We start from the raw sequence: 19,798 nt of genomic DNA on the forward strand, positions 1-19,798 counted from the left end.
ATATAAAACAAATAATAGTGAGTCTTGGTGATTTACCTGGAAACTAGAGTTTGAGATTTAGGGAATCAAGACTAGTGTGTATCTGATTAGTCATTATAGCACTTAACTTATTGCTGATAAAATTCTTTTGATGCCAAAAATTTAGCATTTTAGACTCTGTTTCATTTTCATTCAATAACCATACCTGACAATATACCTTACGATGGGACTTAGCATAATTCACTGTATTGTGGCAGTCTACCTTCAATTAGATAACATGCAACAACAGGGTTCTTAACAAAAGTCCTTTATTCTGAAGGCTGGTTTACAGCAAGTCAAGAGCAATTCTAAGTGGGCCAAAGAAAGACTTTATGGCTTATATTTTAATTTATATAATTAAATATATTTGCAATATTTAAATACTGTCCAAACTTGTTTTTTTTTTTATTGATACAATTGAACTTTACAATATTGTCATAAAACTATGAACAGAGTCTTTGGAGAGAGAGGAAAGTAATAATGGGGGGAGGGAGGAGAGGTGCGGTGGATTTAAATATATTAGCCAAGTTGAAGCATGCAAAAGATAAGACAGATACAGTGAATTAATATGACAATAGTATTGAATTTACCCACTACAAGTTTACATACTTGGCCACAAAAATATTAGCAAACACCAATTTGAAGTCTAGTAAATGGCCCTAATTCTGACTTGGACATGAGATGCAAAACTCCCTTTGCACTTGTAGGATTAGCGTCACTGGTTGGGTTACAACATGGTTAAAAAAGTGGGCTCAGTATAAGCTTACTACCACACCACAAAGACAATGGTCAGAAACCTGCTCTCCTAGTTGCTCTGTGACTTAAAAAGTAGTAATGAATTAACAGAGGTCACTGAAGGACCAAAATTCCTTGATATTCACATTAACTTTCCCCACGAAAAGCTTCAAATATAATCTAATAAAAAAAATAGAGTTCTCAAGGCAAATCTTTAGCAAAATTTACAGAAGCAGATTTAAATAGAAGAGTCCCAAACCACACTCATCTTAAACTACACATAACCAAGAATGACCCCTTTCTCTACCTTGATATTAAAGTACAGTGGCCTCAGCAAAGGCTGCAATGCCACCAGGAGTCCCATGATCAGAAGGGACAAACCAGACAAAGAGATTGTTACTATCTCTTTATCTCCAAATTTTAATATATTCACATTCAAATTAAAGGGAAAGAAGAAGGGTTCATATAACTAACTGCCTGTTTCCCATGGACTCTGAGAAAGTGTCAATTCCTCAAGAGATTTCAGAAAGTAACTGGCCTTTTACAACTGGATGGTGACCCCAAACCTGAGGAAAAGTGAACTTGTTCCACAAAGTCCTACTGTCCCTTTAACAAGTAGATGAGTCCATTGGTGAGAGAGTCAAGATGCTCCTGTCATTGGTATAGAATGGATCCGATGCATTCCACAACCTGAAAGGAACAATAAGAGGAAAGTTGGGCTCACTATAATCAATGATCAGTTGAAAAACCAAACCAAACCAAACCAAACCAAACCAAACCAAACCAAACCAAACCAAACCAGGACCTAAAATAAATTGTAAGACTAAAATACAATTTAAATTTTAAAATAATCACTGATTCATTTCTAAATGCTAAAGAGTTCTTCAGGTTAGTACTGAATTCTATTCTAGATTATACAAAAACTTGAGAAAAACTATGCTGTAGTCATACAGAAATTAGCTCCAATCTATGCATTCATGATCAGTGCCAGTTTCTAGGTAGTAAACATAATGTGCTTTTGAAATCTTAATAACTCAATAAGAAATAAGTATACTATTAAGAATTGCACATGTCCAGGTGCTAGGGAGATGGATGCAAACACAGAACATGTTTAGACTCAAAGTATCCACATAAGAAGCTGAGCAGGTTGGGAACAACTGAGGAAGGCACTGACTCCTACCTCTGGTTTATACACACACACACACACACACATACACACACACGCACACATACACAAATAAGAAGGTATATGTACACCACACACACAAACAGCAAAAGTTAAAAAAATGTTTAGTTATATTGAAAAATAAACTTGTACTTTGACATTACAGAAAAACAAAGCTAACAAAAGTCTTGGAATGAAACTGCAAACATTCATATTATTATAGGTCATTTATTTTCTGGGTATACATTCTACTGTCAGGATTTCAGCTTAATTAGCCTGAATGTCATAAATGGGTAGCATCAGAGGGTACCAAGGGCACTGGCAGATTCTTCACTAGTGTGACATGGTAACTACTAGCTGATTGACAGACAAGGCCTTAAGCTAAGCAATTCAATAGCCTACTTATAGCTGTCATTTTGAATTACCTTCAATTAACTTAAGATAAAGCAATAACTCCCCTAAACAGACTGCTATGCTTAAAACACATGCTCCTCAGGCAGTGGTGGCACACGTCTTTATTCCCAGCACTTGGGAGGCAGAGGCAGGCGGATTTCTGAGTTCGAGGCCCGACTGGTCTACAGAGTGAGTTCGAGGAAAGCCAGAGCTACACAGAGAAACCCTGTCCCAAAAACAAAACAAACAAACAAACAAATAAACCCACATGCTCTTAGCCCAAGGACAGTATTAAAATTACTAAGTAAGTTTATAAAACCTGAAAGCACAAAACTTTAAACACATAGCACACAGCTTCTACTAGGGTCTTCAGCTTCCTTGGCCAGGGTTAAAGCTAGAAGCCCTGACCCATATATTCAGCATCTTGTTTCTCAGTGGCTCTCTGTGCATATAACTTAAGCTTAAGTCAGTGGCCAGGCAAACACAATTAAAGGAAGTATCTCTCATCTTTATAGGTTCAGAGAAGCCTGGGACCCTCAACCTTGACTTAAGGAGGGTCTTGTTTACAACTCTCAAGCACAGAGAACTCAAATTTGCAGGTACTAGGGCAGCCAACATAAAGTAAATAAAAGTAAGAATATGACTATCTCTTGCTGAGTATGACAATCTGTAGGTAGAAAAATGAAAATAGATCCATATTTGTCACCTTGCACAAAGCTCAAGTCTAAGTGGATCAAGGATCTCAACATATAACTAGGTACACTGAATCTAATAGAAGAGAAAGTGGGAAAGAGCCTTGAACTCACTGGCACAGGGCGAAGTTTCCTGAACAGAATTCCAAGGGCTCAGACTCTAAGATCAAGAATTGATAATTGGAACCTCATGAAACTGGAAAGCTTCTGTAAGGCAAAGGACATAGTTCAATAGGACAAATTGGCAATCTATAGATTGGGGCAAAAATCTTCACTAACCCCACATCTGATAGAGGACTAATATCCATAATATATAAAGAACTCAAGAAGCTAACCACCAAGAAACCCAAACAACCAAGGGGTGGTTAGCTTCAAAAAATGGGGTATAGAACTAAACAGAGAATTTACAACAGAGGAATCTCGAATGACTGAGAAGCACTTAAAGAAGTGTTCAAAGTTCTTAGTCATCAGGGAGATGCAAATCAAAAGGAGCCTGAGATTCCACCATACACCAATCAGTATGGCTAAGATCAAATACTAATACATGTTAGGATGGTAACAGCACATGTTGTCGAAGATGTGGAGAAAAGAGGAACACTTGCAATCCATTGCTGGTGGGATTGCAAACTGGTAAAACCTCTCTGGAAATCAATCTAGAGGTTCCTCAGAAAATTGAAAATAGATCTACCTGAGGACCCAGCTATACCACTCTTGGGAATATACCCAAAAGATGCCCCACAATGCCACAGGGTCATGTGATCCACTATGTTCATAGTGGCCTTGTTTGTGATAGCCAGAAGCTGGAAACAATCCAGATGTCCCACAACAGAAGAATGGATACAGAAAATGTGGTTCATTTATACAATGTAATACTACTCAGCTGTTAAGAACAAGGACATCCTGAGTTTTGCAGGCAAATGGATGGAACTAGAAAATATCATCCTGAGTGAGGTAACTCACCCAAAAGGATATGCATAATATGTACTCACTAATAAGTGGATATTAGCCAAAAAAAAAAAAAGTACAGAATTCCAGACTGCAGAACACAGAGCTCAAGAAGGCTAACACACTGATGGGCCCAAGTGAGGATGCCTCAATCCTACCTGGGAGATGAAAGCAACCACAGGAGGAGGGGGGAGGAAGTGAGGGAGGGACTTGGGTGAGAAAGGTGACAGTGAGGGGAAGAGGGGAACATGGTCAGGTAATGGGGGAAGAGGGAACAGGACTGAAGCCCTGAGGGCCCGCAGAAGGAAACAATATTCTTTACCTGTAACTGTCTACACTCCAATGGAGTTAACTGTTCAAGTCTAATCAGCAGAAAACCTTCATTAGTTTTTCCTCTTTGCAAACACTGCTTACACACAGAAAAATCTATCAGGTGATGTATCCTTTGTTTTTCATCTTTCAAAGCACACATGCATGCATTTATGTTAAATATTACTTTGTGTTGGGAGCTATTAAGACAACACAATTGTCCTGATCTCTGAATTGGGCCCCTCCCCCTGAGAAGAAAAGGGGGTCAAAAGTGGGCCACCGACGCACTGCTCCGAGAACAACCACAGAATGTTCCAGCCCTAAGTCAGCGCCAGATGTCCTGACCACAAGATGTACCCTGATAGCACCAAGTTCCTGCTTCCCCGTGTAGTCGCCAAAAGAAAAATGTCCACTGCCCCATTCCTCCTGCTGAGAAGTACTTCCTCCTTTGCTTGTGCATTTAAGCCTTGAGTCTTGCTGAATACAGTGACACCTTGATGCTACTCAGACTGCTTCCTATGTTGTTCCTGCACTTGGTGTCCATCTTTCTCTCCCCCCATTTGGTTCTTAGGAGAAGGTTCCCTTGAGACCCTCAAATAACTGGACCTGCTGGACGGGTCAACTTTGAAAGAATATTAAGCACCAGAAACACTGATTAGCTAATGGTTTCTTCCTTGCACTCATGCTCCCTTCCCAGGGCCTTCAACATGCTAGGAAAGTGCTTTCCCAGTCAACTACATACCCCACCCCTGTTTGACTTTTGAATTTTGAGGCAGGCTCACTAGTTATCTAGGCAGGCCTTGAATTTGGCAACCCTTCTGCCTCTGGTTGCCAGTGTATATTATGATGATGGTTAAAGTATTAACTGTCAACATGACAATCTAGAATCATCAAGGAGATGACCTGTGGGCATGTCTGTAGGATTATCTTGATTATATTAATTGATGGAAAACTGAAACTGTGTGTGGGACCATAGCCTTCAGCAGGGGATCCTGGACTACATACAATGGAAACCAACCAACCACCACCACCAACAACAAGATGAGCGGAACATGCATTCATCTGTCTGCTGACTCTGGATGCAATGTGCCATGACGAGCTGTGCCCGTGAACTGCAGGCAGAACTGTGAGCACTTTCTTACTTAAGTGCTTTTGTCAGAGGCTCACTGACATTAAAATGGAAGGAGACTACTAAGGCAATCACAATGCCACGCCTTTTTGTTTTTGTTTTTCTGTTCTTTTTTAAGAGTCTCATTAAGTGGTTCAAACTCAAACTAAGATCCCCTTGTCCTACATTCTCAAGTAACTATGACTAACAGTAGGAAATTCATTATGACTGGAAGTAAAAATTCACAGAGATGTCAGTCAGTGCTGAAATAGAGCTCCTTAGGATAGATGGCACATGTATGCCCTTCGAAGAGCACCATGGGAAGCTCATTTCCCTTGGAAACTGAGCTGGCCGTAGGATGCACTCCCTTGACTAAGTTAAAACATGTTTAAAGTCTTCTGTGTCTGCACAGTAAGAACTTAGCAGACAGGCCCATGTGCACAGGAAGTTGTTCTGTCTCCAGAGATGCTCAGTATTGCTAATGGTAAAGGAGCCCTGAGTTGCCACATCTTATACTGCAGGACTCAGCCTTGCCCTGTCCCTTCAAACTGGACATGAGATACAAATGTAGGATAGAGGCTGTTCCATATCAAAACATAAATGCTAAAACTATTTCATACATATATGTAGAACTATGTTCAAGTTTGATACAATGGGCTACAGTAACTTTCACACAGCTCCCTGAAAACCACCAACCAGCTCTGTGCCTTGTGAACATTTGCACAGACTTTTTGGATTTTTTGGATTGCTTAGCCAGAAGGAGTAGAAAATGACAACAGTAACCAAAGGCATAACCCGCGATGCTGATAGCTCTGGAAGCCATTTGGTAGAAAAAGAATTAATTATTAAAGCAAACATTTTATTAGGAAAAAACACCTTAGAATAAAAGAATACCCCATAATTCTGAGTAAACAGAAATATTGACAATAATAACCACCCTTAAGAAGACATAAATCCAGTAACTCCCGGGCACATTCCCAGGGGGACAGTTTGAAAAATAGCAGGACAAAGGACAGCGACTCAGAACCTATAACTGACTGCAAGAAAGCAAGAGTATATAGAAAACAGGGGGAAAGGCTCATTTAAAATTAATTCTAGTTTTTTAAATCACGGGCAATATATGTATTTCTACTAAAGACAACTTTCTAACTGAAGTAAGACCTATGTAGAAGTTCTAAGTTCCATCTTAATCTAAACTCCATCTTGGTTCTAAGCAATAAAGAATGTCATTAGGTAAAATAGTAGTGTGAGACCTTTCTGAAATGTCTTTTGTAAAAACTATTACTTAGGAACATGAAGAGAACCATCTTATATTCTTTTTAAATGCCTGTGTTTAACATAGCAATATCCCCCATACATTTATCTGTTCACCGCAATCCGTTTATATAATATGAAATTACTACTACATTATGGAAATATTTTGGGTCATATTGTTAGCATTTTGTCTAAGCTCTGCCCCACAGTTTCCTGGCAACAGCCAAGTAAGTATGCCTGATTCACTATAAAAGGGGCTGCTTGCCCCCTCCTCGTTCTCTTGCTCCTCTCTTGCTCTTGTCTCCCTGGCCCTGCTCTGTCCTCTCATCTCTTCCCCTCTCTCTCCTAGTGCTCATGGCCTGCGTCTACTACTCTTCTCTCTCTCTCTCCCCTCCCTCCCCTCCTTGCAATCACAAAAAGCAGTAGGAAAGCAATAACAAACACCAGACCCCTAGCAGAGAATAAAACAGGAGTACAGGAGAAATAATAGTGAAAACAGTTATATGCCAAGGAAAAGCGCCACGTACACACACCTATTCACCAAAGTTTAGAAAGGCTAAACCAGTAATTCCTTCACAGGATGGAGAGTCTCCTCAAAGATGCCTTCTCTTCCTTTAAGTGAAAGGACCACACCACAAAGCTTCAAAGTGACATCTCAAATCAAAGAGTAATTGCTGTGACTCAACAGCAGGCTCCCTGCTTCACTCGGACAGGACACTCATCTGCAGCCCAGGCTATGCAGTGAAATAAACGTCATACCTGCTGATATGGTTGGGACTACACCGTCCTATGACTCGCTCCAGCATTCTTCCAACAGACGCACACGAGGTCTCTCCTGGGAAACAGCACACGGAGTCCAAGCACTTGACACTGGAATGAGCTTCAGCAAGCTGCAGAGCAAGAGCCAGTTAGCTGTCCACAGATCCAGACTCACAAAGCCATTGAGAAATCAAAACAAGTACTTTAAAACTGAAAGGGACTGATACAAACATACACAGTTTACTACAGTAAGGAATGTACAGCACTCTTAGAGTACAATAATGTGCATTTAATACGCCCCTGTTCTAATCAGAAGCCTAGATAACCAATGGTATCAAAATGAATAGACAGGCATTTCTGTCTGCAGAGGTTTATTATTTTGCACTTCATAATGTGCTATGGTCAAGTTGGCTTATACCAACTACTTAGGAAGGCAGTGAACTCTAATTCATCTTTGGAATTCCTACAATTATGATTGAAGAACAAATGCCCAGCAACTGAGAACAGTGGAGTATAAAACTATCTTGAAGACTGGGAAATAACAATCTGAACTAGATTATCCAGTAAGAATAAGATTAACAATACAATAAGAACTTTAGTAGCATTTCTTATGTGCCAAAACCAAACATCCAACACACAGCTACTCTATCCTCATTTACTTTACCTTAATGTGCTAAACAACTCCAAGATGTCGCCTTTGCCCATTAGCAACTTATCTTTCTTATCTTTTTTTTTTTTTTTTTTTTTTTAAACAGTGAGCAGGTGGCACATGGATAAAAATTTGTCAAGCAAGCTGGTAGTATTAAGGTTTAAAGTTGAATTCATCAGATTTCTAAGATTTCTGATTTAGGCATAAATAGGCTCAGCAAGATAACTCAATTCAATACTATAATAACTTTAATTATTAAAATGACGGTATATGGTCTGATCACATGGCTCAATGAATCCCAACCCTAGTTTTACTAAAGTCCCCCGCCCCTCCCTCTCGGTTCTCACTCACTAGTCCCAGATGGCTTGGAACTCACTGAGTAGGATCAGGCTGGCTCTGAAATCATGAAGATCTACCTCTACCTTCTGAGTGCAAGTTTAAAAATTTACTTGAATTTATTTTTCTTTATGTATATAATATCCTGTACGATACATTTCTAGAAGATACAGAGAAGAGACTAAACTTGGTAAAGCTCACATCTACAAGGTTGGGAGTCACCATGTGCCATGTGAGGGATGGTAACAGAGGACACTGAGAACCCACAATGGACAGAGACAGACAGATGGGAGATGTAAATAACCAGACATCTGGAAACCAAGCAAATGGCAGAGTGCTACAGTATCCATGTATGGAGTCCCTGCCTATTCCACCGAGTGGGAGGTAGAACAGGGTTTCTTGTGTGCTAAGTGTCTGGTTGCACCTAACCGCTGGGCTCTGCTAAGCATTGAGAAAGCCAACCTCATATGTTCTTTAACTTAAGCATCCTTGTTTTAGGACTTAGTTTAACACAACTTTTCTTTAATTGTGTTCTGTGAGATGTTTACATAAACATTTCATTTTTAAAAGGAGAGGGGTTTCTATGACTAAGTAAGTACTTTGGGAACAATCCAACAAAGCCTTAAACAGGCTTTTAGACGGTCAGGAACTGTGCTCAAGTCTCAGCTGGTAGAGTTTGAGACCGGCATTGTACAATTTCTGTCATTTTTTCCACACAATGTATTTCGGTCATATTCTTTCTTCTCCCCCAACTTCTCAAAGATTCTCCCTACTCACCCAACTTCATTTCTCTCTCCTTAAAAAAAAAAAAAAAAAAACAAGCAAAAACCCAGTAAGGTAAACCACATGCGCGCACACACACACACACACACACACACACATTTTGTGTTGACCAACTACTTAAAACCTGTTTCCCTTACCTGACCAAGAACCATGAACTCCCTAGCACAGAAGGGACATACATTTATACAGAAGGAATCTGGAATCTGGGTAGTGCTGGCTTAGGCAGAAGGCTCTCATCAGTTCCCAGTCTGTGCTCCCAGAAGCTCAAGCTTCGTTCCTGCAGGGAGGAGGCTCCCTATGTGCTCCAGCTCCACACCAACCAATGTGGGCACTGCAGTCCATGCTAGTGCGGCTGGGTTCAGGTTAAATACCTCTATTTCCAACTGGAAGGACTCTCTGAATTCTGTTTCTGACTTTTGAAGCATCCCTTGAACAGTACAAACCCTGACTGTCAACTGAAGAAGGTAGTGGCAGCTGTCTGATGGGGCAACCTGAACTCATCTACTGAGTTGAGGGTAGAGCGAGGGTAAGGTGAGAAGTCAGAGCAGCATCGTGATGCACGGGACACTGGGGGCTCAGCCTGTCGCTGGGCATGAAGGAAGTGCTTCTGGGCTGTGATACAGAGTTAAGAAAAGCTTGAAAACAATTTAACAAACTAACTCTGTAACTGCTAAATCTAATAAGTTTTTTTTTTAAATCAGGAAGTATTTTGTATGTATTATATTTTTAATAATTCAGTTTTATCATAAGCATAACAGTATTATTACTTGAAGTACAGGATATTTAAAAAAGAAAACATAAAACTGATGTTTTAGCAGTCCATTCAGGAAGTACTGAGCTATTCCAAGAACTTAGAGGAAGGGCTTTGTCTGGAACTTCTAAGTTTCATGTCCCATACTCTGCTTATAGCTGCTGTTCAGCTTGCTGAGAAGGATCTTCTGAGAGTCACATCCACACGTCACCTGGGGGGTTGTGTCCATCTATGTGCTGGAGAATGCTGGAATCTGTATCTGGATTCAGGTAGATGTCTTACATCACTTAAACCTATGGCTAAATGTTAAATCCTAGGCACCCAAGAGAGCAACATGTCAAAACTGTTATTTAATATCCTCTTTTAGATTTAGTGAGTGAATAAAAGTAGCCCCCCTGCAAAAAATGAAAAGCAAAAGAAATAGTAACAACAAAGATTCAGGTGCATTGTAAATGGTGACTACTGTAAGCTATCTCTAGAAACCCCACTCCCGATCCAGCAAACCATCCATAAAGCTTTTCTAGGGCACATTGCCTATTTCAACATTCAGGCTAAGCTCAGACAGAACCTAGAGCCACAGAAGTCAAGTGTAATAGGGGTGGGAACAGAGTTTCATTTCATTCAAAGTAACAAGAGGGAAGGTTTTTATTTTTTAGTATATATGAAAACCACAAAAAGTAATGGTGTGAGATGCCATTTTCTGTACCATGACTAGCTTTGACTATAGCAGACATTTGATAATTAAGCAGCCAGCCTCACTCTCCAGCACACCCTCTTCACAAGTTCCTAGGCAATATCCCCAACCCCATCCCATGGCAACTTAACATGGCTATGGCTGCCTAGTGAAAAAGATCCATCTTTATAGACCTAAACTTCTGAAATAAATTCTAACTTACTGCTCTTATTCCATAGTAATGGATTGATGCTGAGTTTTTGTTAGTTAACAAACAACGTCATTAAATCTCATGTTAGAAAGCTGTCTTAACATCTTAAATATTTCATCTAATTTTATCAACTAAAGGTTTTTTAAATTTTAAGTGAGAATTGTCAAGTTATTAACTGTATTAGGGCTTTTACCCATAAATTATTTATATATATAGATAGATATATTTATATATATTTATATCTATCTATCTATCTATCTATCTATATATATATCTTGTTTACATTTAAGGTTTGCTTTTAGAGAAATGTCTTCTTTTTTTAATGTGAAAATAACAATCATAAATTATTGCTGGCTTTCAATTTTTTTGCTAAGAATTTCAAGTTCTCAAGAAAAAGCAAGATTTTTATCTCATCATACAGCAGTTAGAGATAGTTCAGGATGCCTGGCCATCTCATTCTAAAACCCCTGAAACTAGAATCTGTTTCCAGTTTATATTTTTCTTCATCCCCTTTCTGTTCTCCTTCCTTCCAAGCAAAACAAACACCTCCAAAATGGTAAAACTTTGAAAGACATTTACAAATGTAAATGAAATATTCCCATGTTTGTTTGGGAACTTTCTAGAGAGGTATTTCTACACATGTTGTCTCATTTCAACACAAAAATAAAAGTGTAATTAAAACTATATTGAGTGGGAGCTGGGGAGAGGACTCAGCAGGCAAAACGCTTGCTGTGCAGGCATGAGTCCAGAATCCAAGGAGAAGCCCAGGGTGGGGTGCCAGCCTGTCTGTAATCCCAGTACTGGGAAAGTGGAGACAGAGACTCCTGTTTCTAGAGTAAGCTGGCTGGCTAAACCAAATGAGATAGGGAACACCAGACTGAGAGACCCTGCTTCAGTGGATAAAGTGCAGAGACTGACCGATGACTCCAAGGACTGCCCAGGGAACTCCACACACCAACATGTCTTAGCACCCCCACACACGCACACACACTCCTCATATGCACACACACCATGAAAAGATAAAACTAAATGAAAATTATAACTGCCTTATTCCTATTTTCAAAGGAAATCTTTTATATCAATGGTGTATTTATTAAACTGATCCTTTAATAATAAATGAATGGAAATTTATAGTTTGGGTAAGGAAGAACATCAATATTTGTGAAACATTAAAATTCCCCATTACAATGAAAAGGTATAGTCATGGGTGAAAAGGAGAAAATCTGCTTATAAATTTCAGGGTCTTGTGCAGCCCAGGCTGGCCTTGAACTTGCTATGTAGTCAAGGATGACATTGAACTTGTTCCTGATCTTTCTGACTCCATATCCTGAGGGCTAGGATTGACAATACATGCCACCATGCCCAGTTTATGCAGTGGTGGGATTGAACCAGGGCTTTGTGCACACTAGGCAAGCACTCTACCAACTGACTACATCCCTAGCCACCTAACTATAATTTTTTGTAACATACCAAATCAAAATGAAACTTCAGAATTCATTTGACTTTCTCCTGAATTACTACTACTGTTACTACTAATAATTGAGAACTAATTAACTGTCCTCACTCAGGGCAATTCACCAAAGAAATCTAACTTTAAAATATGACTCATAAATAATTCATATTTTTCAAATTATTACACATGTTCTATAATCTGATTTATAGGAAAACTTAAAGATTTATAATCTTTAAATGACAATTATAGCTTAAGGAAAGATAGACTTATTGGTGATAAAATTTATAATTACTACACACCAAAATATTGTTCCTTTCCCAATTACGTCTACAAGTTGTTTAGATTTATTCTTCAAAGGGGGAGTAAATATTCCCCATAACTAGTTTTTAAATGTACTTTTTAGATTTACTTAGTCTATGTATATGAGTGTTTTCCCTGTATGTATGTATGTATGTATGTATGTATGTATGTATGTGCACTCTGTACAGGCCTGAAGATGGTTCTGAGTCATCACATGGGTGCTAGGAACCAAACCCAGATCCTCTGCAAGAACAGGAAGAACTGAGCCATCTCTTCAGCCCCAACAATCTTTTTTTTTTAATAGATAAAACTATGAAAATATGAGAAGAATACGTCTGCTAAATGACAGTTAATGGAAAACTATTCCCTAAATATAAGCACACTTGCTTATATTTAGTAATTCAACTCCAAAGTCTGGAGAACTTCAGTGACTCAGTGTCTATATTAAAATGTATAAAAATATAGATGAGTACAACTTCAAAGGGGATGATTTCAAAATGGGCAAGGCATGCCATACTTTCAAAAACAGTGGAGAGGACTAATTTCTTGAATGTCAGACAATAGGCTGTGAATATATCTTACTATGCTAGAATCTGAGGTGAAACATGGTTGGTCACTCTATATCCAAACAAATGTAAAATGAGAAATTCAGGGGTAAAAATAAAGAAAATTAAGGGATACAAACAAGGAAGAAAATTAAACCAAAGCAACATCCAAGGCACAGTGAAGAGTTGGTACAGTGAAATGAAATGTGATGTTGATTCTCCACGGATGCCCCAAGCATGAGAATGCAGTGCACAAGTCCCCAGTAAGGCCCAGGAAAATACTACCTAGTGCACACAACCACTGTCCTGCTGGCCGCCAGCCTCAGCTAGCAGGAGCCTACTGTCCTCCCCTCTGTGCTGGCTTTCAGCAGGTTCATATGCTGAGCCGACTGAACCCTTATCTTCTTCCATCTAGAAGGACAGAAAAGCGGTAAGTCTCACATTCAGAACAGTACTCTGACTGTATAGTTTAAAACCAAAGCAGTAAGTTGGGTCTACAGTCGGTGAGGCATAGACAAAAGTTCACAAACAGCACAGTTACTGTCACAGGACAGAAGGAGCCAAGGAGCTGCTTAGAGAAAGAATACAGCAAAGCAAACCATACGAAGCCATGAGTGCAAAGCTCTTAGAAGCACACGGGCCAGTAAAAATCAAGTCTCCTTTAGCTAAATTCTATTTCTTCTGTAAAATTCAGAGCCATCAGGACTTCAGCATTTATTTTCTCACCCGTACACTCTCATCTTAGGATACTGCTCTACTTTTAACTGGACTGTAGAGCAGAAGGGCCACCTACAAACAGCACATGATTTACTTATTAACAAAATTAAATTAAAATATTTCTCTAGGGAATACTTTTTAAAAAGATTTATCTTAATTTTCAAGTGTATGAGTGTTTTTGCCTGCATGCATGTATGAGCCTGGCACCTGTGCAGGCGAGGATGGTTTTGGATCCCCTGAAACTGGAGTTACAAATGGTTGTGAGAGACCATGTGGGTGCTGGGAACTGAACCTAAGTCCTCTGAAGAATAGGCACAGTGTTCTTAACCACTGTACCATCTCTACAGCCCAGGGAAAGTCAACTTACTTCTCTCTGGCTTTGGTTGAGGATGGTTTGGTTTTTGTTTTTCTTTGTTGCTGATTTTAAGTTAACAGCATAAGAAACCATCCTGTGCTACATATAAACCTAGAATCCTAGCCAGACACTAGGAGCCCTGAGTGTGCTCCCCACACTCAGGCTGGCTGCAGGCTGCCAGAGGACAGGAGCTCTCTCCTCTGTGACACCTGATCCAAAGACCCTGCTTTCATGGTACACTCTCTGAATGAGAGTGTTAATCTTAGCAGATTAACACTTTATTACAATATATAACACCTGGGATTTCTATAGTTTTCTTTCCTCATTCTTTTATGTCTACTATTAGTTTTTAAAAGGGCTTGATTTACACCAACACGTATAAAACTATAAATTCATAACCATATAATTAATCACAATTCAAGTTATCTTCCCTTATCAAGAGCTGCCCAGTGTTCTTTTATATAACAAACTCTCCTACTAGCAGAATTAAAAACTAGAGGCTCAAATGTATGATAGATAGCCACTGATTATAGGCAATCAGCTATTGATAAGTGGGATATACATATTTGCTCAACCAAAAGTAAAAACAAATTTTTACACTTGAGTTTAGTTCTTGGAAATATGAAAAACAGTTACCATACATTTACAATTCATAGTTTCTGTGGTTGTCACTTAAAGTTAAACATGTGAAAAAAATTTAAAGCCAATAATAAAAACATAAAAAGGTTAGTAAAACTTCAAAATACCTTTAAATTATAAACTCATACTCTATCACCTCAAAGGTTACATAGTGTTATGGCATAGCTACTCATTTGATTACATAAATATAGACAAACTAGAAATTTGGAGAACAAAAATAATTAAACATATACATAATTGTCAAGCTGGTTGCAAATGTCTTTAATCCCAGCATTCACAAAGAAGAAGCAGGTAGATCTCTGTGAGTTTTGAGGCCAGCCTGGTCTACATAGTGAGTTCCAGTCCAGCCAGAAATCCTGTCTCAAAACAAAAAAATCAACCAACTAACCAACCAATAAATATATGTGTCTCAGTGTGTATATGTATATACACACATACACATACATACACATACATATTGACATGTTGCTATATGATCAAAAGTACTAGGATTTCAGCTTTCATTTTCTTCTATCAAAAGACATTTTGAGACTAGTAGTTGTTTTTTTTTTTTTTTATAAACTTACAAATTGGCATGGCTGTGGAGATTCAGTTAAATATAAGAATATATATACATATATATATATGCAGTAAAGAACAGCAAGGATATGAGATACTTATGCAGCCACTATAGTATACAAAGACACACACACACACACACACACACACACGTATTTATTTTACAGATTAAGGCCACTCTCACTTCCAGGCAGTTACTTAAACTTCAGTTTAGCCTCTCCGATAGCTTTAGCTATGGAACATGCAGGAGCATTCTTACATGACTACGACAAGCAGAAGCATTAGGGTTATGCTGGAAAAGATAGGTATAAAAATATGTAACAAGGTACAGCTCTCTCCTCTTATGATCAATTTCCATCTAAATTTTCTTCTTGAAGAATGGATATTATTTTTAAGTTTTAATATACATATTAATTAAGGTCAAATTAGAGACAGAGCTGTGCATGCTTGACTCTTTATTGATGCATCTGCCCATCTTTTGGATATTACTTAGTTGACCTTTGGCATGCATAAGGGTTATTAACAAGGTTCTACTCCTACTCTACCTAAGTTTGCCCAGCTGATTCCTTGCCCTCGACAAAGGCTGCAGTGCGATGAACTCGTCACTTAAAGCCACTGTGTTGGAGTACATCTATAAGTGGACAGAAAAGGGATGGGACACACACAAGTCAGTGAGCTGTAGTCATTACCTAGGAGACAGACACAGGACAAGCTCTGTAAATACCAAACACCTGTTCCCACAAGAGCAGGAAATACACATGGTATACACACGAGTGATATTTGTAGGATGTTGGCCTTGCCATAAGAAAATTTACTGTTCACTTTTAAAACTGGAAGGAAAAAAGCACTTAGACAACTGCTGGCAGCTCTCCTTTTGATGTGACATTTCTTGCTATCTGATAATGTAGGAGCCATCTCTCCATCATTTGTAACGAGAAGGAACAGTAGAAGCTGAAATGACCACTGCTTACAGCAAAGGGATAATATTACACTTGAGATATAAATGACATATACTGTCCCAGTATTAAAAGAGAAGAGAAGAAAATCACAGATGACAGCAACAGGCTAGAAGGCCCATGAATGCAAGTAAAACTTCCCTTCCCTTCCCAATGAGAGCAAGCAGAAGATCTCATTAATCATTTGGATATTAATTTACATAGCAAGAAGGGAAAATTATTCTGATTTCACAAATGATAAAATGGTTTATAAATTCCCTTTTTAATAAATTTTAACTTATGTTAAAACAAGTATATGGAGTATTTTTCAATCTTTTTGCTTAAAAACACAAAGCATCAAATATTTCCTCTATGATACTTTAAAACAAGGATACAGAAAAAGTAACAATAAGTAATATCATACCTTTTGGATCAGTAAGCAATCTCTATGAAAACACATTTGAAGCTTTCAAATCATAGAACAATTAATGACAAATGTAAATAAAGGTTAATATGGTGTTACTCCAAAGTTTTGAGGGAAAATATAGACACAAGGTAAGTCAAACTACCTCCAAAGAAGTCTACGATGTGGAGCTAGAATGACTGCTATGCGCACACATACTTGTGCTGAGGTGCAGCTCCCAGCACCCACTTTGGGTGGTTCACAACCACCTGTAGCTCCAACTCCAGGAAATACAGTACCCTCTTCTGGTCTCCAAGTACACCTACTTCTCCATACATATACCAATAGTTGAAAATTAAAAACAAAATATTTTATTTGAAAAACCTAAGCAAGTATAATAAACATATTTAGAGAAATACCTTGATATAAATATTTATTTCTGCATATTAAAAATAAGACGCAGCTTTCTGGTGTAGATTTACATAATATGTTATAGAATGGAAGTCTGTCCCTGCTAGTGCACATATACACAGGCAGACACAGAAATCATGTGACTTCTTTCAGCACCATTAAGAAATCATTGTGACAATACCCTCATTTTCACCACCTTAGATTGCACCAAAATATACATTCAGTAGAATTATACTACCAAACTAAGTCATGAGAAATAAATGCTGATTTAAGCAATGGGACCGTTTCTTTACCATCTACTGTGCTTAAACATTCTTTCACTTAATCTTTACTGCAGAGGGATTGAAAGACGTTTCAATCATAATTTTATCAATAAGGAAATTGTGGCATAGCTGGCAGTTAAAATAGTATTGGTCCCCAAATATCATATCCTTAAGCACTGGCATACTGCTAATGTCTGCTGTAGTTTAGAGACATGGCCGCTAAACTATAATTATAATTTCTAGCAGCCATAAAAATTAATAGGAAAAATATGAAAAGAATTAAAAGTACCACACTTAAAATGTTAGAAAACAGTTTAATATAGGAACAGGCATTTTATAATACAAAAATAATGTGTAATTATAGTTCTCCATCACTAACTGTTCTAACTGAAGAGTTACTGAGCATGGAAAGAGCCTTACCTGTGCCTTTTCTGTACTTGTAGGATGGAGCTGTCGATCAAACACTTTCTTCACAACATCAATGAATAGACATGTAACAACCATGAGGAGTATGGCAAACCAAGCTGACCCACTTGACAGGAGCTGAATAAATACAAAGTACATATTCTGGGAGCCCAAAAATGGCCTGCAAAGAAAGACAGAGACTTATTAAAGGGAGCACTGCCTGTGCACAGTATCATATGCCAGTAACATAAATACTTGCAAGACTACGGAGAAGAAACTTGAGTTTGAGGCCTACATAGGGAGACACTGTTTTAGAAACAAGCGAAATAAAAACTCAAAGAGTTAAATCAAGACATCACCAAAACTCAAATAACTTAAAATAACAACGTTAAGAGTGCCAGGGAATTTTTCTAAATTGAATCTGGAAGAACTTACATAAACTAACAAAATAGGCTATGTTAAATGTAAAATCCAGATGAAGTGTTTTAATAATTATACCTTTTTCCTAATAGGGAAACGGCAAGCTAACTAGATAACCCCAGTTTCCTAGCAAGTTATAAAAAGAATAATGAAAAATAGAGTAATGGAGACTACAGAAATAAAAAAACAAGAAATAAGTGTGTAAAAACTTTTTTTTCCTATTGGTTAAAAAACAAACAAACAAAAAATCTGGGCTAATGAGAAGGCTTCGCTAGGTAAAGCACACACTGCCCCAGCCTGACAACTTGAGTTCTGTCCCTGGGGCCCAGTAAAGGTAGAATGAGAGAACCAATGCCCTCTGACATCACATATGTGCTGGGGCACAGAGTCTGACACCCCAGCCTCCAGCAACACCACCAGATCAACCTCCTGATGATCCATATCTCAGCATGAAAGCCCAGCTTTTCTTTATACACACTCAGAAACTCAGATCATGGTATTATGAAGGTATTCTTTTTTTTTTTTATATCCTAATTGTAAGAAACTATAGGACAAAATAAAAACAGGGAAAGGTTTACACGAAACAATATACATAAGTGTGTTCTTTTACGATCCTTTCATGGAAGTTGATGATCAACAGATTCGAGTTCTTTGTGCTTACCTTTAGAAAGTTTTGCCCTGGTAAGTGGACCTAAGGTACAATAGACACATGGAATACATATACTCTCCACAAAAAAGAAAAAGGTGTCAGTCAACCATCAGGTCCTACAGAAAGCTTAGGGAAGGAGGCATGATTACTAATCTCCCAGAGTCCACTAATGAGCTACATTTAATGAAGATAAAGCATACTGTTAACTTTTGAGAGAGATGTTACCAACAAAAAGTTAACAGGTTCTATGACTTACTGCATGAGTCAGTACGTAATTTAAAACTAATATGGTTAGCATAAAGACCATTTCTATGAAGTCAGACCAACAGTTTGTAGTATAGCTTTCTTCTGGTTTTACCTTTGTAACCAAGAGACTCAGTTTTCATGTAGAAAAATGAGTACAATGGGATTATTGTGAATATCAACTCAAAAGAATGAACTTATCAGCATAATGTTTTTATAAACTATTATGAGCAGAATTTTGGTCATCAAGAAGCCAATCACAATACATGTTCATTATTGTTAAGTCAACACAATTAAGACATATTGTAGCCACTTACCAGAGAATCCCACCATAAAACAAAGAAAATATAAAATAAAATATAATAGATCCCCAGGTAACAAAATGGTTGATCCAAGTCCAGAAATGAGTTTCCAATGCCATCTAAAAAAAAAAAAAAGTGCCTTAGAAATATAAAATAATAGTTTACTTTAATTTGTCAATTACAGCTGTCTTTAGCCCTGAGGACTGGTTCTATAGAAGACACAGTATCAATGAAACAGTGTTAGTAGGAAATATCGGAATATTTTCCTCCTGAGGGAAAGAAGTATTGAAATATCATGCGATGACAGACATTACTTCAACTCTATGGCACACACACAAAAATCCCTGTTATTTTAAGTAATACATAGTGAATCCAAATTTCAGCAATTTGTAGCCAAAATCATATGAAGCTTTCCAAAA

General features: G+C 38.1%; 1 protein-coding gene across 2 annotated transcripts in view; it reads right to left on the minus strand.

Annotated features, from left to right (window-relative positions):
* Positions 1-270: 270 nt before the first annotated feature.
* Atp11b (ATPase phospholipid transporting 11B (putative)) overlaps positions 271-19,798 on the minus strand; it is a 103,020-nt gene continuing 83,492 nt past the window's right edge. The window contains exons 27-31 of one of the 2 annotated variants that reach the window (XM_085835958.1): positions 19,395-19,498; positions 17,781-17,946; positions 15,894-15,979; positions 13,365-13,490; positions 7,423-7,509 (exon numbers count right to left, since the gene is read on the minus strand). In XM_085835958.1, the coding sequence (XP_085692084.1) occupies positions 13,406-13,490; positions 15,894-15,979; positions 17,781-17,946; positions 19,395-19,498 (441 nt within the window). In that variant the 3' untranslated portion in view covers positions 7,423-7,509; positions 13,365-13,405. Of the gene's footprint in view, positions 1,444-7,378; positions 7,510-13,364; positions 13,491-15,893; positions 15,980-17,780; positions 17,947-19,394; positions 19,499-19,798 lie in introns of those variants that run through there. The other variant, XM_021157859.3, reaches the window with a different exon arrangement.

This window comes from Mus caroli, unplaced genomic scaffold, assembly GCF_978045245.1.
Source record: "Mus caroli unplaced genomic scaffold, Mus_caroli_1 scaffold_3, whole genome shotgun sequence".
Taxonomy (NCBI): Eukaryota; Metazoa; Chordata; class Mammalia; order Rodentia; family Muridae; genus Mus; species Mus caroli.